The sequence below is a fragment of the Sceloporus undulatus genome, chromosome 1, assembly GCF_019175285.1.
Source record: "Sceloporus undulatus isolate JIND9_A2432 ecotype Alabama chromosome 1, SceUnd_v1.1, whole genome shotgun sequence".
Classification (NCBI taxonomy): domain Eukaryota; kingdom Metazoa; phylum Chordata; class Lepidosauria; order Squamata; family Phrynosomatidae; genus Sceloporus; species Sceloporus undulatus.
Window position 1 is genome coordinate 309,673,505 of NC_056522.1, and position 26,374 is coordinate 309,699,878.

General features: G+C 39.4%; 1 protein-coding gene across 1 annotated transcript in view; it reads left to right on the plus strand.

Annotated features, from left to right (window-relative positions):
- MADD (MAP kinase activating death domain) overlaps window positions 1–26,374 on the plus strand; it is a 143,460-nt gene that overhangs the window by 51,417 nt on the left and 65,669 nt on the right. The window contains exons 13-21 of the mRNA XM_042459775.1: window positions 1,137–1,417; window positions 2,083–2,222; window positions 7,381–7,482; window positions 9,947–10,006; window positions 10,456–10,558; window positions 10,826–11,012; window positions 13,499–13,649; window positions 19,939–20,145; window positions 25,869–25,922. Of these exons, the coding sequence (XP_042315709.1) occupies window positions 1,137–1,417; window positions 2,083–2,222; window positions 7,381–7,482; window positions 9,947–10,006; window positions 10,456–10,558; window positions 10,826–11,012; window positions 13,499–13,649; window positions 19,939–20,145; window positions 25,869–25,922 (1,285 nt within the window). The remainder of the gene's footprint in view (window positions 1–1,136; window positions 1,418–2,082; window positions 2,223–7,380; window positions 7,483–9,946; window positions 10,007–10,455; window positions 10,559–10,825; window positions 11,013–13,498; window positions 13,650–19,938; window positions 20,146–25,868; window positions 25,923–26,374) is intronic.

Here is a 26,374-nt window from a genome sequence, read left to right on the forward strand (position 1 = left end):
CTCCTCTGAACAAATGTTTCCAAGAAACCCCCATGATAGGTTCTCATTAGGGTTGCCATAAGTCAGAAATGACTTGAAGGCACACAACAACAACAACTGCTTTGTGATTTCTTTTTGAAGAAAAAGCAGCATGTATATAAAATTAGAAAATACAATAAAGATGAAAAATAAGGACTGGCATATGTTTTTCACATTAGTGTTAATAGATAAAATGTAGATGATAGTAAATATGTATTTCTTTTGCAGTTACATATTTGTTATAAAACTAGAGTAAACAGATCATTCCTTTCTAATAAGAGTGACTGGATTTACTCATAGTCAGCATTCGTGAAGCCATTAGGAATTCTAAAAGACAAAACAAAACAAAACAGAGCAAGAAAGTACAACTACATAGATTGATTTTTATTTATAATCATTTGAGATAGGGTAGATATAATTATTTAACTATTATAAGAGAGATGTGGAGATCCTAGTGTGTAGCCAGTGCTGAATGTCTTGATATGTTAACAGTACAAATCAAGGTAGGGGGAAATGGTTTTCATCTTCCCACTGTGCCCCCTGAGCACTCAAAAAAATAAAAATAAAATAAAATAAAATAAAAAATCTACTCCAGAGGCCTATAAACAGTGCACTCTTAGAGAAGAAGGTAAGGAAGTTCTGTGACATGTACCAGCATTACATTAGATTTGGTCCCTAACGAACAAAGTCATAGATAGGAAGGATTTTCCCCCAAATGAGTGCCTGTCTCAGTAAAGCTCACAGGGTAGTCATAAGCCAGCACAGTAGTGGATTCATGAGTATAGATATTTGGGACAGCATTATAAATGTTTGAAAATAAATAAATAGGTAATATTAACAAAATTTGATATTAATATTAACTAAGTTGTATAGACAAGAACTGTTGTTTTGATGCAAATAAATGTATCAGTAAAACATTAGATTTGAAGAATTTGCAGAGATCTGAACTTCAGCAGCAGAACAATTCTTCCAGTGAATTTAATGTAGCAAAAACAGTTCTGGTCATAATGAGAGCAGTTTATGTACTAATAGTTAGGGCTCCTTTGAACTCATCAGTTAACAAATGTTACACTAATATGTATCCCCAAACAAACTTGATTTCTTAATTTCTTTTACAGGAGTCTGCTGATTCAGCAGAGATGGAAGAGAAGATGGTAGCTGGTTTTTCAAATCACCTTCCCAGTTTGCCTTTGCAACCAAACTTTCCCAGGATGGCCTTGGATCGTCGTGACAGTGAGAGTACTTCAAACAGTTTGAGTTCCACAGAAGGAATAGTGAAGAAACGAGAGTATGATAATCCATATTTTGAACCTCAGTATGGGTTCCCAACAGAGGAGGAGGAAGATGAACAAGAGGAAAGCTATACACCAAAGTTTAATCAGAACCTCAATGGCAGTCGGTGAGATATTGCTATAGCCAGAATGTAGAAAGTCCATGCTGGAGTTTTATTAGTCTTGGTGATTTTTTTACTTAGCATTATCCATTTGCAGTTCAAATACCGTAGCTCCCATTTGTGCATATTCAGAGTGGGAGGGATGTTTATTTCTTAATCTTCTGCCACTTAGAAGTACACATGAAATAACCAACTATGTGGGACTTTCCTATGTGACAGTCAGTTGCGAGAGACATACATGTACAGCTCTGGTATTCACAGACGAGAGCCTGGAAATTTACTTTAAAAAGAATTCATGTAACAACTTGCAGAGGCCACAATAAATGAGCAATGGAAAGATGATACTTTGACATCCCCCCCCCCCCCGCTGCTCCATGTTTATGTGAAAGGGACGTCTACTTAAATTACTGGGGAGGAGTGCCAGGGTGGTTATCTTGAAAATGCTCTCTTCTCGATTACTGCTGATACTTAGACAATGATGACTTTGTGTGTTTGTTTTCATAACAGCTTTAATATAGAATAATTTTTAGCCGGCATGCCACCTTTCAGATCTGTAGCATAGCTAAACAGTGAGATGCTTGTCTAATTGATCTGAGATAAGTCCAAGTTATCTTAATGATGCATGATGTAGAATGAGTCCAATTCTATAATATCTTTCTTTCCTTTTAAAGACCCCCGAAGCCTCTGCGTCCTAACAGTTTAAAGCTGGGCAATGACTCTGATGCGGAATCGGATTCTCATGCTAGTTCCCCAAATTCTACGATCTCTAACAACAGCACTGAAGGTTTTGGGGGAATTATGTCTTTTGCAAGTATGTATAATTGTTCATTATACCCTGATTTAAAGTGAAGGTGGAGAAGTTTACAGGCGAAAGATTACTAAAGCAAATGAACTGATCAAATAACTGTATAAACTGTGTCATTCATTCACCACTGCTACCTCCAGTTGTAATTTTTGCAACAAAGAAGAACAAAAGTGGTGCCTTCACTTAATAGACAAGAGTGGTTAATAATCAGCATTGGTTGACTATCTTTGTAGTTTACTAGCGTAATGTGTCTTATGCAGATGATGTCGGTGGACTTAAGGTTTTTTTTTAATGTCAATTTAAAACTTTTCCCATTTCTGTTATAACTGAGTTTTAGGTCTTAACATCAGTTAGGATGAAGATGTCATAGAGAATTTCCACATGAGTCTCCTTGGACATGCTTCGATATACATAATGAGACGTAATGAGGCTGGAGAGAGACTGAGGATCTGTGAAATGGCAGGAAGCATGGATTCCTGCCATTTTACTTATCCTCACATCTCTCTCCAGCCTTGCAAATATGGCACAGGTACACACTATGCTATTTGTGTTGTAGCTCAAAAGTTTTTGGATTTTAGAGTATTTTGGATTTCAGAATTCCAGAAAAGGGATACTCAACCTGTACTGCCACTAATCTTTATTCTCTATTTAATTGTAAATAAAGCCAGTAATCTAATAATGAAAAAAATTAAGGAGGCACCAAGGCAGTATTAATATATGACTGTGAATGTCTATGTAAACTACAGCATTGGCATCTATTTTTTGTAACTAATGTTGCCTTTAAGCAACTCCCCCCCTGCTGAGAGTCATTTTGGCTGTGACATTATGTTGGGAAACAGGAAGTACAGTCGCCCCTCCTTTTTCGCATACTCAGGATCCGCGTTCTTGATTATTCACGGAGGGGCGACCTTTGTTATCCTCAGTGGGGCATGCCCCAAGGCGCACACACTCCTGGGACTGCGTCCCCACATTTTTTTGGGCTACCACCCCATTAAAGCCTATGGGGCTTGAATACACACGAGTCTCCATTTTCGCAGGGGTGGGTGGGCCGGAACGGATCCCCTGCAAAAAATGGAGGTCTGACTGTACTTCCGATTTGCTCTTCCTGCCCTGTGTGTTCCTTACAGAGGTGAGGAAAGTTTGTGACTACCTGAAAATTGTTACATATTTCCAATCTGAAATGTTACTAGATCTTAATTTAACACAATGATCCTCACACTTTTTTTGGGCTACCACCCCATTTCCTTTTGGGCAACAGCCCTGTGCTCCCTAATACCTATTTCTTGATATCAGGTCTACTATAATTTTAAACAACCAGTATTGGTCACTGCTCACTTTCCTTCCAGTCATCTTTGAAGCAGCAACCAAGCAACTGGCTGAGCAGTGATTGAGAAGCCACTTGCCAGTGCCAGCCCTGTGGAAAAGGCTGGTGCAGGCAAGAGGCTTCTCAGTTGCTGCTTGACTGGCTGCATAGTTGCTGGTCTCTTTGCACCTAGTCACTCTGGGAGCATCAACTGATGAGCCGGCTGAGCAGTGGCTGCACTGGCCTTGTGACAAAGGCCAGTGCAGACAAGAAGCTTCTCAGCCAGTGCTCAGCCAGCTGCTTGGTTTTTTGCTCCCAAGAGGACCAAGTACAAAGGGAGAAGCTTCTCTCTGGCAAGGAAGGACTTTCAGTCCTTCTTTGCTGGGTCAGGGAGAGGTGCTGCTGATATGTGTATAGGTGGTTTACAGATACCACATGCCCTAGACTGGAGACTGGCATAGACAGGGAAAGGGAGATATTTTAGCTACAGGAGACACTCCAAGGGGAAGGACTGTTTCCAAGAATCGACCCTGGATATTTATCCCCCTCCTTCTGTAGAGACACATCTTTCCCATACAGCATTCAGTGTCCCTTCCCCACAAACATTGTTTCTTCTGTTAAACTCTTCACTCAGCCTGTCCAGTGAAAGGAAGCAGGAGGAGCAGCACAGCTCCATTCTGTCAGCCAGGTCCCAGCAAAGCTCACAAACTTTAAGCAGCGTCCCAAATTTGAAAGCTCCTTTGGCTGCCACTTCTCCCCCACCACTACATATTCTACTCCAGTCAATCAGTCTGTCCTAAAATGGCACTACTCCAAGCCACAGAAATGATGCCCTGCACCCAAGCGTTATAAGAGTTTCCGGCCACTACTAGTAAAAGGCATGGCTAAGGGAGTAAGTTGTCATGCAGGTGAAGAATGGGAGACACCACCACATGAAGCAATCAGCAAGGCTTCGTGGTGGCTTTAAGGGACCCTGAAAAGAAGTTTCATGCAACTTTCATTCCCCACCACAATCCTAAAAAACTGCTGATTCTCTTTTTTTCACTCCAGTACATTTGACTGTAGGCCCCTCTGCTGCCCCCTTTCCCCCTCATTACAATCCTGGATCTTTCCATTGCTGTCAGGTGGGAGTAGCATCCACTTTGGGAATCACTGATCTGACCCTATATTCCTATATAAAGAACTGCAGCTAATGGAATTAAGCAAATGTCCCACAAACATGATTCATTTTCAACATATATTTAAACATAAATGATTTAACAGTCAGTTTCCATGTGTGAAAAAGTATGCAAACCCCATGAACAGTGATGACTTGACTGTTGACCAGGCTTTTTTGTTGGCATTAAATAATTTTCTAGCCCATTTCTCCTTACAGGACTGCTTCAGCTCAGTAACATTTACTCACATCAGGTTTTGCAACATTTCAATGGGGTTTAGGTCCAAACTTTGACTAGGACATTTTAAAACGCAGAATTTCCTTTTCCAGAGCCACTCTCTGGTAGATCTGCTTATATTCTAAGGATTGTTTTCATCTTTCATCCACCTTAGGTTTATCTTCAGCACTTGGACAGGTGACTGTTGTATAATTTTCTGATACACTGGAAGATTCAAGTTTGGGTCAATGACAGCAAGCTGTCAAGGTCCTGAGGCAGAAAAGCAGGTGGAAACTATCACATTCCCACCACTATTTTTGATAGTTGGGTTGTGGACATTTTTCCCCTGTTCAAATCCAGTTCTTATCATTTGCTGCACATAACAGTTCACAATGAGGCTGAAAAGTCCTCCATTTGACTTGTCTGTCCAGAGAATAGTTTCCCAGAAGCCTTGAGGATCATCTATGTGATCTTTAGTGACCTTCAGATGGGCAGCAGTATTGTTTTTAAAATAGACTAGTTTCTTCCTTGAATACCATTCTTTTTCAGTCTTTTCCTGCTTGTTCAGTTATTAATGCTTACATGAGCCAAAGTGAGAGTGTCCTACAGATCCTTGGATATTACTCTGTCATTCTTTATAACTTTCTGGATGATGTAGCATTTTATTTTTGGAGATATTTTTGTAGAATGACTGTTCCTAGGTAGAGTGACTGTGGTCTTCAGCCTTCTCAATTAGTAGCTTTTCTGTCCGACTGGATTGGTGGAGCCCCAGATCCTTAGAAATGGCTTTGTAACCCTTTCTAGATTGCTGAACAACAGTAGCTGCTTTTGTGAGATCATCAGAAAAGTCTTGATCATGACATAACTTATTTCCATATGATCATATGGTAAAGACTAAGTTTTAATTCTAGAGTGGGGTCTACCATATGCACCTCCAAATACCAACTTAATTATTTAAATTCTTCTCCTTAATTTAACTGATTCAGCCAGGAGTTCACTTACTTTTGCATTTACACTGACTCTTGTGTATTAAATTTTGACTAATTGCTACATTTTGTTCTTTCACAAAACACAGAATTAGTTAATATCAACCATTTCTTCAACATCTAGTAATACCTAATAATATAAGCCCAGTAAGGCTTATATTAACTAGTTCTGTGTTTTGTGAAAGAACAAAATCCAGAAATTAGCCAAACAGTTAATGAAAGAGAATCAGGATAAATGCAAAAGTAAGTGAAGCTCATATAGAACTGTCTTTTCAGGGGTTGGGATTTGACCTGTTTTGTGTGGGGTTTCCACGTCATTTGAAAAATTAGGGCTGTAGTGGGAGTACGCCTGTGCATATTGGTCCTCACTGTCTAGGAGGTAACAATGACTTGTGTGTCTTTTGTATGGCTTAACCTAGTACAGTAGTTCCTTTTCCTTGAAAAAAGAAATTTTGGGCAAAATTACATATGCTTTAGTCACATCAAGATTGCATTATTTTAATAAGTGATATATGAGTCTTCCCTCAGTCTTTATCTACTGCAAACGCAGCAATCAAAAATTAGAAGGAAGCCAGAGTTTTAGGAGCACTGAGATGTGAGTTTCATTGGCATGAAGTCTGTTTTACTTTTAGGGCCTAATAAAACCCTTGGCTGATGCTGCACTCAGATCACCAGTGAAGATTTTGCTTCTCATCTTGTTCCCATTCAAAATGCAGTGGGGAGAGATGCAGGGAGATCTTTTCTGTTGTTGCACTCTGGCTGTAATACTCTGGGAGATCCACTTGGCTCCAACACTATGGCCATTTAAATGTCAGGACTCACCCATTCCACTTTCTCCAAAAGCATGTGGGATTTTAATTGACCAGCTATTGATTTTGCCTAACTGGTGCTTATAAATATTATAAATAAAATAAATTTATTTACGTTTACTGTATAAATCAGGTTGAGAAATTTAGGAATAGGCAGCATGAGGTATGTGGTCATCCTGCTTCTCCTTATCATGTCCAAAATATCTGCAAATCTCACCAGAAATCAGGAAATGATGTCTTGCTTTGCTGGGAGTGAGAGGGAGAGAGAACGAGAGAGAGAGAAAGGGAAGAATGCTGTTGAAGGCCAAAACTACAACTGATACAAAATATGTTTTTAAGATCATTTTAAAAATGGAAACAACATCAGTTTTAATGGTGTGGATGCTGATAATTCTTGGACTCTCAGTAGGATTGGAAGGAGAGTTTAACCCCTTAAGAAAATATCTCTTCTGATTCTAATGATTGACTGACTGATATATCTTTCTCCCATGCTAGACAGATCTTTATACAGTATGGACTTTCCCTATTGGTGCTTTCCACCTTCTCCCTTGTGGATAATTATTTCAGTTTCTCATAATCTGCACATTAACAGTGATTATACATTTGTCCCTATTTAGGTGTATGCAGCAGGATAAATTGCTGAATGAGTAAGGGAATGATTAGATCACGTGATTTATTTTCTTTCTGTTATAGGTAGCCTATACAAGAACCACAGTACAAGCTTTAGTCTGTCCAATTTAGCACTTCCAACCAAAGCTGGGAGAGACAAAAACACCCCATTTCCTAGTCTGAAAGGTAATATTTTTTGCTTGCCTGTTACTGCTTTTCCTAATCCCTTTGATTGCCAAGCAGTTACAGAAACACCTCCTCATTTTGGGAAACAGGATATACAGTACTAGGATTGTGAACTCCATGTTGCTGATGCTTTGAAGATATTTGGTAGAATTTCTCAAGTCAATGTTGGTGGTTTATGCTAAAGGGAAAATATTTTTTTCTGTCTATAATGCATGAACTGTAGGAAATGAATTGTAGTGGAAAGAGATCTTACATGTATAAATTGGATACATTCTTAATCCCTTGGACCAAGGAGGCTTCTGAAAAGTCTGGTATTGGTGTATATAATAAGGACCATAATCAAAACCTGCTTAATGTGTGTTTTGGCCCATTGCATGCAGCTGAATATTACTGTCTTGACATAAACACTGTCTGCATTTGGACAGGCTATCTGGTAAGTAGCTCTGCAAATTTATGCCTTGTCATATAGATTATTGCTGTGGGAGAAGGCTTTTCAAAAGTCTCCATGGGGTCATAATCATTTAATTTGTGTATAAAATCTATTTGCTAGATGGAGAAAATAACTTGAGAAGAAAAATATTGATAGTCTTTTACTTGAGAGCCATGAAGGTTGGGTAACCTAGACTGTTTCCTTTTACTTTGAAGATTATGAAGTAAAGCCTGCCAAAACCTGTTACACTGGGTTAGTTATAGTACAGTTGGCTTTTGTGAATGGTGTGGATGAAGGAAAGAAAACAGAAGCATATAATTTGTTTTTGCATTGGAATTTTTCAGTTGCTTAGCTGGATGAGTGCTTTGTTAATTACTATCTTTTTTTAACAAGTTAATTTTATTTATTTCTTCCCCCTCTCCATTTTCATCGGTAAAGATTACTTTAATCTGGAAGTGGGAAGGGATGTGGATGAAGGTTGGTATGATGTCCTGCTGACCTTTGACCTTTAGTAAAAAAGGCCAAAAGTTGGTTTTGTGTTGCTGCCTTGGACTTTGCTTTGGGTAGAATAATGTTTTTTCTTGGGTGTGTGTGTGTGTTTGTGTAAAGACCAGCAACAGAGAAGGAATGTGATTAGTTTAATGAAGACTCTGCATGGTCTCTTTGGGAATATCTGTATATTGTCATATTCCTACATTTGTGCAGAGATCTTCTGATAGCTAAACCTATTATTGATAACACACATTGGAAGAAAACAGTGATGGGTTTTTCCATTTGTTTCTCATGCTTTGTGTCTCATCTTCTACAGTTTATTCTCATTTCTTGACAATTCTTGTTCACTGTGCTTCTACAAGTTTCTAAATTTAGAATAGAATTTCACTTTGTAATACTTCTGTCTTACTACATATAGAAATAAAGGTTTATGAAGGGACTGACAAGTACTTCTTTTGAACATCGTGATAGTTGATGATGATATGCTGCTATTTTTGTATGCTAGCTAATTATGGATACTCTTTGTATTGTAATCCTTTCTGGTAAAAGATGGATAGAGAATACTTTCTTCCTTGACTTCATTTGTCTTTGCTTCATTATCTTTTCCAGGTCTTTGTTAAGGTTTGGTTTCCCTTACTCATGTTTTGAAAGGACATAAGCTTCCTTCTCTTCCCCCCTCATCTTTTGCAGTGCCTGCTCAATGATAATATAATAAATTCCTAGAATGAATAAAAAGATTATTTGAATAGTGTTCAGAGTAGTATTTGAGCCTTAAAATAACCTTAAAACAATTTAAACCACATCACTGCTTCAGACAGGAGCTGGTTTGTACACAATGTAAACTGTCTTACATTCCCTCAAGGATCTTTAGATTCTAGATGGGAATTGAAAAATCTATACATTTCATAAAGAATCATACAATGTAAGAGGGGGGTTGTTACATGGAAGTCATGTTGGTCAGCCAGTTTGTTTCCTAGTGTGTTTCTAAGAGAGGGTTTTTGAAAATGCCTAGCATGTTGATTCAGCACAACTAACACATACTAGGCACACAGGGCAGTATTGATTACTGTGCTAATCACTGATGATGTAAGGACTAGTTCAAGAATAAGTAGTATCAGTATAGATGAGCTGCTGGAAAACAGGAACTATAGGTTATTCCATCCCCTCTTCCTGTTGATGCCCCCTTTTAGAGCAGGGTGGGAGTGGCACTGTCCTGTAGATGTTTCCAATTATGACTCCCAGCATTCTTCAGCATTGGCTATGCTGGCTAGAGGCGCTGAGAACCACAGTTCAACAACATTTTGGGGACTGTGTGATTTCCACCATTAATCTAGCTATTCTTTCCTCCCCCTTCTGGATTATTCTTACCACACTTAATCATCCACATGAGAACCTGGTATCGGGAATAGCTTCATATATTTATTTGGCAACTTTAATCTAGGATTGTTTTGGATTGGGAGGGTTTTAATCAAGTAACTTAATTAAATACAGACATGGTGGTAATTTTGAAATACACTACTAATTGTTTATTTTGTGTCCCAGTATTTGGGCTAAATACTATAATGGAGATTATTACTGAAGCTGGGCCAGTAAGCAATGAAGGTGGGTTCCTTGCATCATGAGCTGTGCATGACATACCAACTCCTAGCAAGCATCCCTGTGCCTGCCTGTTGGGCAACGTTTCCACTGGTAACCAAAACCATGTGATTTCTACTGATCACACTCCCATTACACATTATGCTTTTCCATACAATGTCTAATCAGAAGATGGTTCTTGTGGCAGAAATGCATGCAGAGCAGCAAAGCTTTTCCTGCTTTTCACCTTCTGCTCTTGTTACCATCTTCTTTTTTGTCTCCGTCTCATTCCCATTACTGTTTTCTGCCGATGTATGATGGGGTAATGCAAATATGCTGCTGCTTTTTCAAGTTACTTTGTATGTCCTTTTAATTAGAGTGTTAGTTAACTCGTGTGTGTCACACGGTGCTGGTTATGTACTTGAGTGTCCTTTATAGTAGGTATTCTCTTGTTCCCTCTCTTGTTCCTCATGCAGGAAACCGGAGAGCACTTGTAGATCAGAAGTCTTCTGTTATAAAGCACAGCCCAACAGTGAAAAGAGAATCTCCTTCACCTCAGGGACGAACTGGTAATTCCAGGTACAAACGTGTAAATTATTTCTTTTTTCCAAAAGACTTGACTATACTTGACTTCTCTAGGAGCTAGAGTTATGTTTTGGCTGTAGAGCTCAAAGTGAAATTTGTTTTATGTTCTTATGTCCTCAACCTAAGAATATCAGGGTAAATTTTACAAAGAAAATTTAAAGAACTAAAAAAAATTCCACTCATGGCCATTAATTGGGATACACCTATGAAACTATTCTGAATTATTATGTTCTCTCTGTCCTGTATACTTCCATTATATAGTGAGAACCAGCAGTTCTTGAAAGAGGTGGTGCACAATGTCCTAGATGGACAAGGAATTGGCTGGTTTCACATGAAGAGAGTCCGTCGTCTCCTGGAGAGTGAGCAACTCCGTGTGTTTGTATTAAGCAAGCTTAATCGCACTATCCAGTCAGAGGAGGATGCACGACAGGATGTGGTCCATGATGTGGTCAGTTACTTTCTTTCTTCCATTCTTTTTTTCTTTAATTTTTATCATTCCTTTCTATATTAAATATTTACAATGAAACCATAAAATACAAGCCAGCGTTAAAATAGTAAAAACCAGCAAGCAGAACATTAGACACCAAATTAGGATAATGTTTTGGGTTTTTTTGGAAGAAAATTGTCTGATTACCTGCTGAATGGCTGCAACCTAGGACTCACACCCACACTCTGGTCTCCATGTACTGTATTGATCTTCTCTGTCGTGTATCCCCCAGATCCAGACCACAGCTAAGGCATGTAGATTCTTTTTATACAATATTGCCAAAATTCAACCATTTTTCTCAGTTTCTACTGCCAAGATTCTGGTCCATGCCCTAGTGGTCTCGCGACTTGATTTCTGTAACATCCTTCTGGCAGGGCTTCCTCTTTCTCACCTCCGTCCTTTAATTTCTGTCCAGCATTCAGCTGCATGCATTATTACATCCACCCACTGCTCCGACCATATCTCTCCTTTATTATCATCCCTTCACTGGCTATCCCTTCCCTTCCATATTCAGTATAAGCTTCTCTTGTTGACTTTTAAAGTCCTCCATGAGCTGGCCCCTCCTTTTTTATCAGACCTTCTTTCTCCTCACCTTCCCACCTGTGCCCTCCGTTCTAGTAGTCAAGGTCTGCTGTCTCAGCCTAGGATTTTCTCTGCCCCGTCCTGGATTCGTCCCTTTTCACTTGCTGCCCCTCACTCCTGGAATCCCCTTCCCCTGCGAACATAGCTCATCACTTCTTTAACCTGTTTCAAAACTGAGTTGAAGACCATCCTGTTCAGAGAAGAATTCCCAGGCATTGCGTGACTATTATTTGTTATTTGACGTTTTTAATTTGTTGCCTGCTTTACTTTATTGAACCCTTTCCTGTATTGTTTTGTATTATTTATCTGTATTATGCTATTATTTCTTATATAATGATACAGGGTGTTCATATTTATCCATATCTGAATGACATTTTATTAACAGTGGATTTAATGTCACAGATCCGGAAAGATACAAGACTAACAATATAGATTTTGGAAAGGTGTGGGTCTCTAATAAATTATGAAAAAAGCCAGTTGATTCCGGTAACAAAGATTACACATTTGGGAGAAGAAGTGGATATGGCAGACGAAATTATCAGTTTATCAATCAAAAGAAGGTAGCAAAATGATTTGAGCATTGGACTATGACTCTGGAGACCATTAATTCCCCGCTCTGCCATGAAACCCAGTGGGTCACCTTGGACAAGTCACATGCTTTCACCCCCAGGGGAAGGCAGTGGCAAACCTCTGAACAAATCTTGCCAAGAAAACCCCATGATAAAACCTGAGGGTTGCTGGAAAAGAATGCTTTAAGAAAGAGCCAGTGTGGTGTAGTGGTTTGAGCATTGGACTATGACCCTTGAGACCAGGGTTTGAATTCCTGCTTGGCCACGGAAACCCACTGAGTGATCTTAGGCAAGTGGCATTCTCTCAGCTTCAGAGGGAGATACTGGCAAAACCACTTCTGAACAAATCTTGCCAAGAAACCCCTGTGATAGATTCACCTTAGTGTTGCTATAGGTCAGAAATTACTTGAAGGCACAGAAGAAGAAGAAGAAGAAGAGGAGGAGGAGGACCCCATTAGGAAAGCCAGAGTGATGTAAAAGTTTAAAAGTTGAAGACCAGGGTTTGAATCCCCTCTTGGTCCACTAGGTGACCTTTGCTAAGTCACACTCTTTCAGCTTCAGAGGAAGGAAAAACAACTGAACAACTCTTGCCAAGAAAACTCTGTGATAGGGTCTCGCCATAAGTTGGAAAAGACTTGAAGGCACATACCAGAACCCCATTAACCTCAGTGGGTTGCAACACCATGCTCCACATTAGCATCTTGATCTTAGCCAAAAGGCAGAGAAGCGATTTAAATTGAAAAAAATTCTTAACAAAACCAAACATGAATAGACAAATCAGACCCACATAACAAAACAACCAAATAAACAAATACAAAACAACTACCAAAATCTACATCTTAATTTGTGCTAATCCTCTCCCCTCCACCCCCACTCCTTAAAATCTTAAGTAAACAAACTAATACACAGAAATTAAAATGTGATTCCCTACTTCCCTGTCTGCTTTCTAAATTAATATACGTATAATTTATCCTCTCTAGTCATCATATGAATTTTATTTTTAACTTCCAGTTATAACAACAACTATTAACTTTTCTTTCTTAATCATAAATCATAATAAAGATGGTTAACTAATATATCTTATATTTCAAATCCTATACAACTGATATCTCGTCTTTTCTGATTAATATATTCTATAAATCGATTCCATGTTTTCTTAAATAATTCCACTGAATTATTTCTCACCAAATCTGACAGTTTATCTAAAGAAGCTAATTCCATAACTTTTTCTATTCAGTCTAACCATGATAATTCTTATTTATTTGTTTATTTACTTTATTATTATTATTTTGGCAGGAGATCAGCCGCAAGGTTTATAAAGGGATGCTGGATTTGCTGAAGTGTACTGTGTTAAGTCTTGAACTATCATATACAAATGCGGGACTTGGGGGCATGGCAAGTGTCTTTGGCCTTCTGGAAATAGCTCATACCCACTACTATAACAAAGGTAAGAGAACATGAAATGCATATACATTAGAGAAAATAAATGAATGTGAAATCTGTGGGAAGTCTCAGTATTTACAAAACATTCTGAATAATGATTGAGATATGTTGACTATACAAACGGACATTTATTTTAATCAGCTGGGAGATGACTAGGACCATGGTCCAAAACATACTGCACAAATAATCCACTTTGAGACTGCTTTAATTGCCCTGGCTCAGTGCTAGGGAATCCTGGGAATTGTAGTTTATTATGGCACATGAGGTCTTTAACAGAGAAGGCTAAATGCTTCACAAAATTACAGTTCCCAGAATTCCTTAGCATTGAGCCAGGTCTCAAACTGGATTATTTCTGCAGTGTGAAAAACTGGACATAGTCCATCCTGTGGTGTTACATATGGGGCTGCCGTAAAAGCATTCAGCCTTCTGCTTTAAAGTGCTTATGGAGCAGAAGGAACTTTTAAAGATATAAAGTCACAAAATTTAAAAAGTGTTGCTTTAGTTGAATAAATACTGTGAGTTTTGTTGAGAACATGATTTATGTTTTTCACTTGACATATCTTGCATAGAATGCATTTTCTTTGTTTCCACTTTTACCCCATGATACCTCAAAGATCCATACTTCTCCTTTTCAAATGTGGGTTAGGAAAACACATACCCAGATGTGTTTAGACAACAAAGTCACTTGATTTAGGCTATTAAAATTAGGGGTAGACAGGTTCATGGAATTCAGTGGCCTGCACCTGATCCATTTCCATTAGCTCCAGACCCTCATGGACTGCTTTTTCAGTACCATGAAAAATGATTTGAGGGGTAAAACATGGTAAAGGAGGTTCTTATCTACCTGTGAATCGTGGTCCCTAGAGGCTTCCAAAAGTGTGTTTTTTAAATATTCTGATAGTTAAGGGTATTAAGGGTATTCTGTGGGGCTGCATGCAAGGCTGCTGTAGGTGCAGAAAGCCTACTAGCGAATTTAACAGATGATTGATTAGTTTGAATTTCTCTCCCTTTATATTTCTTCTTCAATCTATAATGGAGATTATGGAATTTGACAGAATGCATCATGAAGGATATAGGTGATGTCTGTAATAGAAGGGACTGGGAACATCAACACACAGCAGCACATAGATTTTGATGACTTTAGTGTTTGTGGCCACTCCTACTGATGGCATCTGAGCTTGTGACGCAATGGTTAAATGCCTGTACTTCAGTCATCCACTCAAAACCATAAGGTTGCGAGTTCAATACCAGCAAAAGGGCTCAAGCTTGACTAAGGCTTGCATCCTTCTGAGGTCGCTAAAATGAGTACCCAGATTGTTGGGGGCAATTAGCTTACAGTTGTAAACTGCTTAGACACTGTTAGTTCAGTATGAAGTAGTATATAAATGAAGCTGTTTGTTTTTTGTTTTCTCGTTGTCATCTTCCCCCTCATAAAAGAAATTCTATACTAATGAATTAAACAACATTCCAAAGGAAAAGAAGGCATACTTTCCCTTCTGCTGAATGGACATACCATTTAACGATCACATTTTTAAGGGAGTTCCTGTCTGTTCTTTAGAACATACAGTATTATGCAGAAGAACACTAAGAGAAGTATGGTGAGGAATGCTGGGAGCTGCAGTCCAATAACATGTGGCTCAGGATTCCCACCCCAGCATAGGCTGGTTGTTCAGTGAAGTTTGCAAAAGCACTGATTGACAGGATGCCATAATAAAGAAAGCTTTGACATCAAGCTAATGTGATGAGCCATCTTATGACAATGAATAGAAAAACACAAGAGTCTTGCTTGGTCAATCTGAGAGTCTGTTTAAATCAGGATTTTGTTTACAGTGTGGCAGTCATATGTCGCTTGGAAGCAAATAAACCGGGAATACGTGGCACAACCTTCTTTCTTCAAGTCAGCAAATTATGGCATTCTGAGGTGTACAGCTTCTGAAGAAGTTTCATTGAGGTCATGACTTAGTGGCAAAGCAGATGGGCAGAAGGGATGGCTAGAATGTGGGTTAGGATAACACATATCCAGATGTGTTTAGACAACAAAATCAGGGCGCCTCCTCCTGCAGCACCTCCTCCTTCAGCCCCAAACAGGACCAAAAAGATCCGCTTAATCTGGGGGCAGTTTTGGGCCATCTTAAATGGTCTTGGTGCGGCTTCTGTGTGTTCCAGGGGCATGTGTTTCGGCCAGAAGCTGCCCTTGTCTGTTTCGGGCCTTAGAGCAGTTGATGCATTAAGCCATGAATGTGTCTTTTTTTTTTTTAAAAAAGAAACATTTCACCAAGTGACCACTACTTGCCATAATCTGTGACAGTAGAGGTTATTGTGGGAAGTATTATTTCCATCTGTTTACTTTGAATCACCTCTAACAAAATTTCCTTGGGATGAACACAAATTCACATATTAATATTGTTTTCTGTCCATCTCTCTGACCATCCAGTGCTTTGATAATAGTTAGCTAACAGTTATTTTGATAATATATAAAGTATGGGTGTACTTCTTTGTGGCTATTTAGTACCTTCAGGAGGAAAGGGTGCTTTCCTTTTATTTTATTTTGTTGATTTATATTATTTTTATGATAGTTTTTTAGTTTCCCAACTATTTCACACAATTTAAAAAATATGATATAGCATCTGATAGTAAACTTATACAGTATTGAAATCCAGACAAATAATAATAATAATAATACTTTATTTATATAGCGCTGTAGATTTACACAGTGCTGTACATACAGACAATAAAATCGATAAAAATGAAACCTGCCAGTGGCATACATTCTACAAAATACAAATATTATTATTATTATTACATATAAAACAATAGATAGTAATACAAGATAGAATTAGATAAAGTAAGGAGGCAACAGATTGAGAACATCAGAGATCAAATAAAATAAAATATCAGATAATCGGATAAACAGTCACACAATGCCTGGAAACGCTTTCCTGAAAATATAGTCTTCACCTCAGTTTTGAAACTGGTTAAAGAAATGATGACCCTTGCTTGTGAGGGAAGGAGATTCCAGGAGTGAGGAGCAGCAAGTGAAAAGGAATGAATCCAGGATGGGGCAGTGGAAGGCCTGGGCTGGAACAGACCTTGACTACCAGAACAGAGGGTACAAGTGGGAATGTGGGGAGAAAGAAGTTCAGATAAATAAGGGGGGGGCAGCCTATGCAGAGCTTTAAAAGTTAACAACAGAAGCTTATACTGAATGTGGAACGGGAAGGGGAGCCAGTGAAGGGATGATAATATAGGAGAAACATGGTCAGAGTGACAAGCGGATGTAATAATGCATGCAGCTGAATGTTGGACTGAAATTAAAGGCCAGAGGTAAGAAAGAGGAAGCCCTGCCAGAAGGAGGTTATAATAATCCAGTCGCGAGACGATCAAAGTGTGTACCAGAGTCTTGGCAGTAGAGGCTGAGAGAAATGGACGGATTTTAGCAGTATTGTAGAGAAAGAATCTACAGGCTTTGGCTGTGGTCTGGATCTGGGGGATACACAACAGAGAAGAATAAAAAATGAAGCCAAGACTGGGGGCTTCCTGGACCGATCGAATAGATATGTCATCAAGCAGAAACAGAAAAGGAGTATTGAAGGGTGGACTTTGGTGGAAAGACAAGAAGTTCTGTCTTGGACATGTTGAGCTTCAAATGCCGATGGCACATCCACTGTGAGACAAGATGAAACTTGCTGTTCAAACCCCAGAGAAAGGTCAGGGGTGGAAAGATACAGCTCAGTGTCATTGGCGTACAGATGATAGAAAAAACCAAAAGAACTGAAAAGTTTTCCTTGGGACAATGTGTAAAGAGAGAACAGTAGGGGACCCAAAACAGAGCCCTGGGGAACTCCAACAGTTAAGGGAACAGAGGATGAGATCTGACCACCCGTGACCACTGCAAAAGATCTATCTGACAAATAAGATTTAAACCAATGAACAACAGAGTCCGAGAAAACTGAGGTGAGAAAGTATATCAACTAGGAGACAGTGATCCATGGTGTCAAAGGCTGCAGACATATCAAGAAGAACGAGAACAGAGTAATGGCCATTCGCCTTGGCTCGCAAAAGATCGTTTGAGATCTTTGTGAGGGCCGTCTCTGTAGAGTGCCGTGGGTGGAAACCGAACTGAAAGGGATCTAGAATCGAGTTGGCTTCAAGAAACTCAAGACAGCGAGATTAAACGACCCGTTCCAAAACCTTAGAAAGAAAAGGAAGAAGAGAAATCGGATGATAGCTAGACAAAGAAGAGGTGTCAAGAGAAGTTGTTTTCAGAACTGGGTAAATGAGAGCATGTTTAAAGTCCAAAGGGAAGGAGCCAGTAGAGAGAGAGAGATTAAAGATATAGAGAAGCGAGGGCAGAAAAGAAGGGGCTATAGAGATTAGAAGATGAGAAGAAATTGGATTAAGAGAACAGGTTGGAGGTTTGGAAGAGTTCAGTAGCGTGGAGAGTTCATCCAAAGAAACAGGAGGAAACACTTAAGAGTTGTTTGGTTGAAGGTGCCAGAAGATTAATGGTAGAAGACAAATCAGGAAGAACTATCTCAGATTGAATAGTGGTGATCTTGGTGATGAAATAGTTGGTGAAATCGGTAGAGGAAAATAATGAAGAGACAGGGGGGAGAGGAAGGTTTCAGCAAAGTGTTGAAGCAGGAGAACAAACGCGGTGGGTGCCTCTCGTTGGCACAGATCAGTGATTTGTAATAATTCTGTTTTGCCATGGACAGGGTGCGTGAGAAGGATAAAAGGACAAATTTATACTGAGTAAAATTGGCCCACTCCCTGGACTTTTTTAAAAGATGCTTGGCCGCTAGAGAGTAGGACTGGAGGAACCTAACAATGGGAGTAGGCCAGGGTTGAGGCCTAGTCATAGAGGAAGACAGATACAAGGGCAAAACTGTCAAGAGTTGAAAGAGTGGAGTTCAATAAAGACATAGCTTAGTCAGCAGAGTCCCCAAGAGATAGAGAAGAGAGAGATGAATCCAAGGACTGACAGAGATGGTCACAATTAACAGACTGAAGATCACAAAAATAGCTTTGAACAGGAGGTGGGATATAAGTAAGAGGAAAAGAGATTAAATGATGATCAGACAATGGAAAATCAGATGTCAAGTAGTCAGAAATGACACACTTAGCAGCAAAATCTAGGTCAAGGCAGTGACTGAAAGAATGGGTTGAAGAGTTGGAATGAGGTTGAAGACCAAAAGCAGCTAAAAGGGAGCTAAAGCGAGACATTGAAGGATTCTCAGGATCGTCAAGGTGGATATGGAAGTCACCTAGGATCAAAGTGGGGACTGTATCAGAAAGAAAAAATGTCAGCCATGACTCAAAGTCTGAGAGGAACTGGGTAGCAGAACCAGGAGGGTGATAGATGACTGCAACCTGCAGCTGTAAAGGAAAAAAGAGTCTAATAGAGTGAGACTCAAATGAAGAGAAACAATAGCTAGGGGGAAAAGAAAGAACTTGAGACTGGCAGGAATTAGACAGTAAGATATCTACCCCTCCTCTTCGACCCTCAAGGTGGCTTGTGTGGGTGAAAGAACGACTGCCAAAAGAAAGGGCACTGGAGGTAGCAGTGTCATGGGCCGGAGCCAGGTTTCAGTATGAGCAAGAATATTAAATGATCTAGAGAGAAAAAAATCGTGAATTGCTGTTGCTTTCGGAGCAACAGAGCAACAGTTCCAGGGTGAACAAAAGAATGGAAGCTGGGAGATAGAAAGAGGTTGAATAGGGATCAGATTAGGAGAAATGCTTGGAGCCATGGGAAGGAAAGGATTCCTTATCCAGTGATCAATAAGAGAGAATGTAACAATGTCAAGAGTGGAAAAATAAAAACCGACAGTACTTGATAACATTTCATGAACACCACAAGACATGAGGGATCTAATAGAGCTGTGAATGCAATGGGCATAGGAACACTTAAAAGTTTTCATTTTCTGCTGAATGATAGTAAGTTTGCTGCCAAGCAACTCAACTCTCATCAGCTCTAGGCAGCATAGTTGCTGGTGAGGCATGATAGGACCTGTTGTTCAACAGTATCCACAGGGCCACAAGTTGCCCATTCTTCCTTGCCCCTGCTCCTGTATTCTGTACATTGTGTTCAAGTGATGATGAGATTTATATTTGAGAGCTATTATTTTCATTATTTACAACCAAATGACTAACATCAATGGACCAATCTTTTTTCTCAAAGCTACTTCCCTTTCTTTTTCTATCCTTTCTTCAAATTGACTTTTGTTGATATTTCTGGGGTTTTCTTATCTTTTTTGGCTGGTATCTCTCTCTTCTCCTTTCTTTTAAAGAGCCAGAAAAAAGAAAAAGAAGCCCAACAGATGGAGCAATCACTCCGGTTGGCAAGGAGCCTATTTTAGCCATGAGAGTGGAATCGAAACCGAAGGTGCAACTGCCAGTACCTCAGCTCATGCCACAGGCACCAAGCCCCACAGGGAAAGGGCCAAGGGAGTTTGACACAAGGAGTCTAAAGGAGGAGAATTTTGTAGCTTCTATTGGTGTGTATTCATGTTTATGTGAAATGCAGGAAAGTGGTTGTGCATTGTTAGTATTTACTTGCATCCTCACCATTTAAACATTTCTCTCTTCATTGCTATAGTAATGCGCTTTCCTGTCACTCAGATTGTCCAGACTAGTCATATATGCTCATCTCACATCTTGGAGAAATATTAGCTAAATATTTCTGATGTGCTGGTATGCTTTTTTACAACTTTATGGTCAGGCTGAGGGAGGCTGCCATATGATGAAATTTAATTATTATCAGACTGGATAGGGAGTTTTGCTGTTATGTGCCTTCAAGTTGCTTCCAATTTATGGCAACCCTTGACAAGATTTGTTCAGAAGGATTTGTTCATCGCCTTCATCTGAAGCTGAAATACTGTTACTTGACCAACATCACCCAGTGGGTTTCCATGGTACAGTGGGAATTCTAGCCCTGTCCTCCTAGATTCAAACACTCGAATCACTTCACCACACTGTCTCATGGATGGAGATTATGATGAAAAAAATTAATAGTCCAGACTGTAATGTCATAGATTCTTGGGAGCATTTGTGTCACGAATAAGCTATCCACAAGAACAGTTATCATTGGGAGTAGTTCTTTTTATCATTCCTCTCTGTGTTTATTTGGGAGTAACTTCCATTGTGTTCTTGGGGTATATTCTGCACTAAATATTTATCCTGCAGAATTGCAGTTGTGTTTATATTTCTTGAATATTATCCCAGACACATGGATTGAACACTATTCTTATCTTGCATTTAAACTGTTTTCCCTTCACAACAAAACTTACTGGAATTAATATTATAAATGTTAAACTGCATTCACTTATATATTATAAATCCTAAGAAACAAAAAGTCGTGATCAAATATTTATATTACAGAAGCAATGTTATACCTAGTTCTGCATGAATGACCAAGACAGAAAACCATTTAGGAAATTTGCTGGATCTTTTCCCAATCTTTCTCTATGTACCAATCCAGCTGAAGGATTAGAATGTGGTATTCTGTTGATCCAGGGAATAGAAAGAAATTTAGCTTTAAACCTTTGTTGAATATAAATGCCATCCAATTGTCATCCAAATGTGGGATCAAAAAGGGTTATTCTCTGTGAGGCTAAAGACAAAACCCACAACTCCAGGATTTATCCCTTATGCCAACCTGGCCAAACAGGAATCTTAAAATTCTAAAATGTTACCGTTGTTGCCACTAACCCCTCTTTCCTCAGTTTTTAATTTCCTGCCTCTTAATTCCTTTTGTTTTGTTTTGTTTAATCCTAACTCTAAAGCCATTATATTCTTAATTTAATATCTAAACAAATCCCTAACAAAATTATTAGAGAAAGGGACTAAAAGCCTGACCAATTGGTCAGGTTTTTAGTCCCTCTCTTTGATAATTTAGATAGGTATTTGTTTAGATATTAAATTAAGAATATAATGACTTTAGAGTAGGGATTAAGGAAAACAAATTAAAAGGAATTAGAGGATGTCACAGAGAGTGATTAGTTACCAGCTGAGAGGCAGAGACATCAGGTAGACAGGGGCACTATAATTTCACCTACCTCCAAGACTACAAGTAATCAGATTGTGGAAGGACAGGCTCAAATGAAATTGAAGAAATTAAGGAAATACAGCAAAGCCTTTGATTGACAGATCATGAAAGGCCAAGGAATGCCCTTAAAGACACGGGAGTGCCAACACATCTGATAGTCCTGATGAGGAATCTCTACTCATTACAAGAGGCTACTGTCAGAACAGACATGGAAAAACAGAATGGTTCCCAGTTGGCAAAGGGGTCAGACAAGGCTGTTCAACCTGTATGCAGAACATATTATAAGAAAAGCAGGCTTGAACACAGAAGAATGAGCAGTGAAAAAAGGAGGAAGGAATGTAAACAATCTAAGATATGCAGATGACACCATAGTACTAGCAGAACATCTCAAAGATGTGGGACACCTATTATGGAAGATCAAAGAAGAAAGTGCAAAGGCAGGCTTAATGTTGAACATAAAGAAAACAAAAATAATTACCACTGAGGTAATTATTTTTCACAAGTTCAACCTAGACAATGAAGAAATAGAAATAGTACAAGAATTCCCATACCTGGAATCAAACATTGATAGAAATGGGGATTGCAGTCAGGAAATCAGAAGAAGATTAAGAATGGGGAGGGTGGCTATGAAAAAAACTAGAAAAGATTCTAAAATGCAAAGATATACAACTGAGCACAAAAGTTAGAAACATACAAGCCATCGTATTCCCTATTACCTTGTATGGATGTGAGAGCTGGACAGTTAAGAAAGAAGATAGGAAGAAAATCCAGTCATTTGAGATGGAGTGTTGGAGAAGAGTGCTGAGGATTCCATGGACAGCCAAAAGGCCAAACAAATGGGTCTTAGAGCAGATCAAGCCAGAAAGCTCTCTGGAAACCAAGATGACCAAACTGAGGCTGTTGTACTTCAGACACATCATGAGAAGGAAGGACTCATTTGAAGAGATAATAATGGTGGCAAAGGTGGAGGGAAGTAGGAAGAGAGGAAAGCTACAAGCTAGATGGATGGATTCTTATTAAGGAGGTCATGGGTATGGGGTTGCAGGAATTAAGCAGAGTAGTGGTGGATAGAGGTTCTTGGAGATGTCTCATCTGTAGGATTGCCATGAGTTGACATTGACTCAAGGGCAGATAACAACAACAAAGGAAATAAGCCAGCAGATGAATGAGTGACAAGTCTCAGTCAAGATTGGAGTCGTTGTTATTGATGTTCCACCATGGAATAATGAGACCAGACACACAGGTTGGGTTGATAATGGGCCACTTTATTAACCTAATTAAATAATTTAGAAATACTGGAAGACCACCAAGGGGGGAGCAACCGGGTTGGGGATCAGCTGGAGCCAGGTGTCATTACTTGACAACCTCCCCAGCCTTTCCTTGGGTGAAAACACCTGCCCCCCGTGGAGAAGTCCATTTGACTGGACTGCTCCCCAGGCTGGACCTCTGGTGGAAGGCAGTCCCAGACACCCCCACTCAAGCTGTGTAACTTTAGGAGTGACGGCCAAAATCCCAGGTCTACTTCAAGGATCAAGTTCTTCCCCATCTCTGGGACGTGGTAACCTTAGAAAGGTGGTTCCAGAGCTCTACCTACACCACAAGCGGGTGCAACGCTGTACGCCAAACTCTTACATTCTCCTCAATACCTGCCACAGAAAGGGACAGGCGTCTGCCTCGTCCCTTTCCCCCACCAGGCCAGCCAAGATGGCACCCAGCCCATTTTGCAAGTCGTCCAGGAATAAGAGATTTCCTTCCTCTGAGAGGTGGATGCTGTCTGCCCTGTAGAGCTCTTTCTGGCGAAACAAGATTCCCTGATGTGTAATAAGGTAGCCCAATCCCTCGTCCATGGCCTTGCGCATTGCCCGGTTCACTTTTTTCTGGGCCAGATCGATGGCGTGTGAATCACCTTGACCCCTCTAGCACTGGCGGGGCAATATTGTGGACTTCGAGCTGCAGAGAGGGGGCATGGAAGTTCGGGGTTCCCCTTAAGTTAGCTACAGCCCCCCTCCATTCAGCCTCATGGTGCAGGAACCTCAAACAAATATTTATTTCATCAAGCAAAAGTGAGGGTGAAACCAGTCTCTGAAGCAGCAGGTAAATCCGGTTAAATTAAAAGAAAATATTTCAAAACAAGATGGAAAGGTAAAAAAAAGATAAAGGTTAGTGTTGTGGGGGAATGTAATACGGTAGTTAGGCCCTTGGGTATATCCCAGGAGTCGGGGATGGTGTCTTCAGCCTCATAGGGAGTGAGAGATCGACACTTACTAAAAATGGTAATTCATGTGAGACTGAAGAGACAATCCCCCCCCACCCATTAAAAAAAATAAAATGAAAATAAGAGTTTATTAGATAGAAAAGACTAAAGGCGGCGGAGCAGTTATCAAAACTGAATAGAGAGGGGTTGTTGGCAACGGCTCTAATGTCTTAGAATTTTAAAATTCCTGCTTGGCCATGTCTGGAGGGGGTTTACACCCAGGAGTTGTGGATTGTCTCTTCAGCCTCACAAGAATGACCATTCTCGGGAAGTGTCAACCACTCATTTTCTAGCATTAAAAGAGTATACAAAAATGAAAAGAAAATGGCAGGCATACTTTTCAAGTTAGTTTCTTAAACATACTTCCTCACACTAAACATTGACCATCATTTGTTGTAAGTTCCTTTTTAAATTAAAGAACAGTCACCATTAAGATGTTGATAGTTGATAGTACTGTAGGAGAACAGCTAAGAAAAACCAATTTCTGCAGTGTTGCTGAAGCTGATCAACCACCCACATTCTACAAGGTTGCATATCAGCAAGCAGAACTGTGATGTGGGGAAAGGAGCACAACCCATTTTACATTCAGTATTAATAAAATCCCCTCTGTGGGGAACTTATTTTACAGTATTATGATCTTCACTACTGAAAGAACATTTCTCAATCAATGTTGGTGCTGTTAATGAATTCGAAAACGAATATGGCTAGCAAATAGTGTTTGTCTTTCCATCAAATACAGTATGGGGAAAGTATTGGGCTTGCCACATGTTGTAATCTTTATATCATAACACTGTAGAAAATCCAAACCCCTATCCCTCTCCAGCAAGTTATGAATCAATTTCCTATCCCATTTCTGTTTATATTTTCTCATGCTCTGCTTCCACTGCAGAATAGTAAAAAAATAATTCTCCACACTATTGGTCCTACCTTATAAGAGCTGAGTTTTCCACCCTGCCTTCTAGCGCCTCCCAGCATCTGCCTTCCTAAATGAGGAGGAGGAATGAACAACACAGTTCATACAGGGATGTCTAGCAAGCTTATTTAGGATTCTGCCACTGGGCCACTAGGCCAGCGCCTGGGAGGACCTGGTATTTATTGATACAAGAATGAAAACATCTTAGAAATTTGAAATGCTTTGTGGGTTTGCTGAATAGATTGAAATTTAAATCACCTCTCAGAATGTTTCTTTCTAAACAGATTCTGCCCTTTTTGTAAGGATCTCAGTTTTAGAACATCCTTTTTCTTCACAGTTGGAGGGATAGTGTCAAAACCTTGACTGAAGGTTTTGTGTGCATCATTTAAGGATGTCTTTCTCCAACTTTTTTGTGTTCTGCATAAAAGAACTTTGGAGACTAATACATTGAGCACACAAAAGGTTAGATGAATAGTAGGTAAAGCCAAGTGGTTATGATGGGGATAGGCAGGGCCAAAGTAAAACGTATACATTTAAATACTACATTTATATTGGCAGAAATACAATTTCTTTTATGCAGCATTATATTTTGAATTGAGGATATTGGGGGTGCTGGTGGGTGAGACAGTGACACAGTGGTTTATGTGGAAATTGATTAAGAAATTTTAAATGTTGGATATAAAAAACTTTAAGGTATCCTTTTTAATTCATCATTTCTATGAAGTGAGATGAAATCAGGTAGGTGAGTCTCACTTAGTGGTGTTTTTCTCAGTCAATTAATTTTGAATAGTTGTTATTTTATAACTCTTGTAAATGCAGCTGCTAGTGTGTAAATCTGATCTGCTGAAGAAGTGATTAATTATTTATATGTTAGTTTTCTTTAATCTTGCCTATGGCAGTGCAGGTTTGGGTGGTGTATTTTTTATTTTGTTTTCCATTATCACCTCTGCTTAGCATCTGACACTTTTTCTGTCTTTCTCTCCTGCTTACATTGCATCTTGAGTAGAATTGTGGAATACGCACCAGGAAGTGACAAAGCAAAAAGCTTTGGAAAAACTGAGTAAGGATATGATGAAAGGACAGATACCTAACACTTTCCCCCAGCCTCTCCATAACTGCCAACTCCCTATTTTGATTGAAATCCTATTCTACATGAACCATAGGGCAGACCAAGGAGGTCACTGTTTTAAAGAAATTTAGTAATGAGTTCCACTGAATAGACCTTTCTTATTCTGGAAAAACTGTACTGTGTCCTCCAGCCATGCTTCAGCCCTTCCTTACCACTGAATTTAAAATGTATTTTGGACAGGTTTCTGCAGCAAATATTAATCTATTTTCAATTCCCAATTGAATGGTTCACAATTATTTTTTAATAGCAGTGATTAAATATTTTTTGATGAGGTTGGAAATAAACCTGGGGATTCATGTGAAAAAATAAGATTAACTTGTAATGGAAGAAAAGCTGGGTGTTTAATTTTCTTGTCAGTTGTTCCTTGGCTATGCTGATTAGGA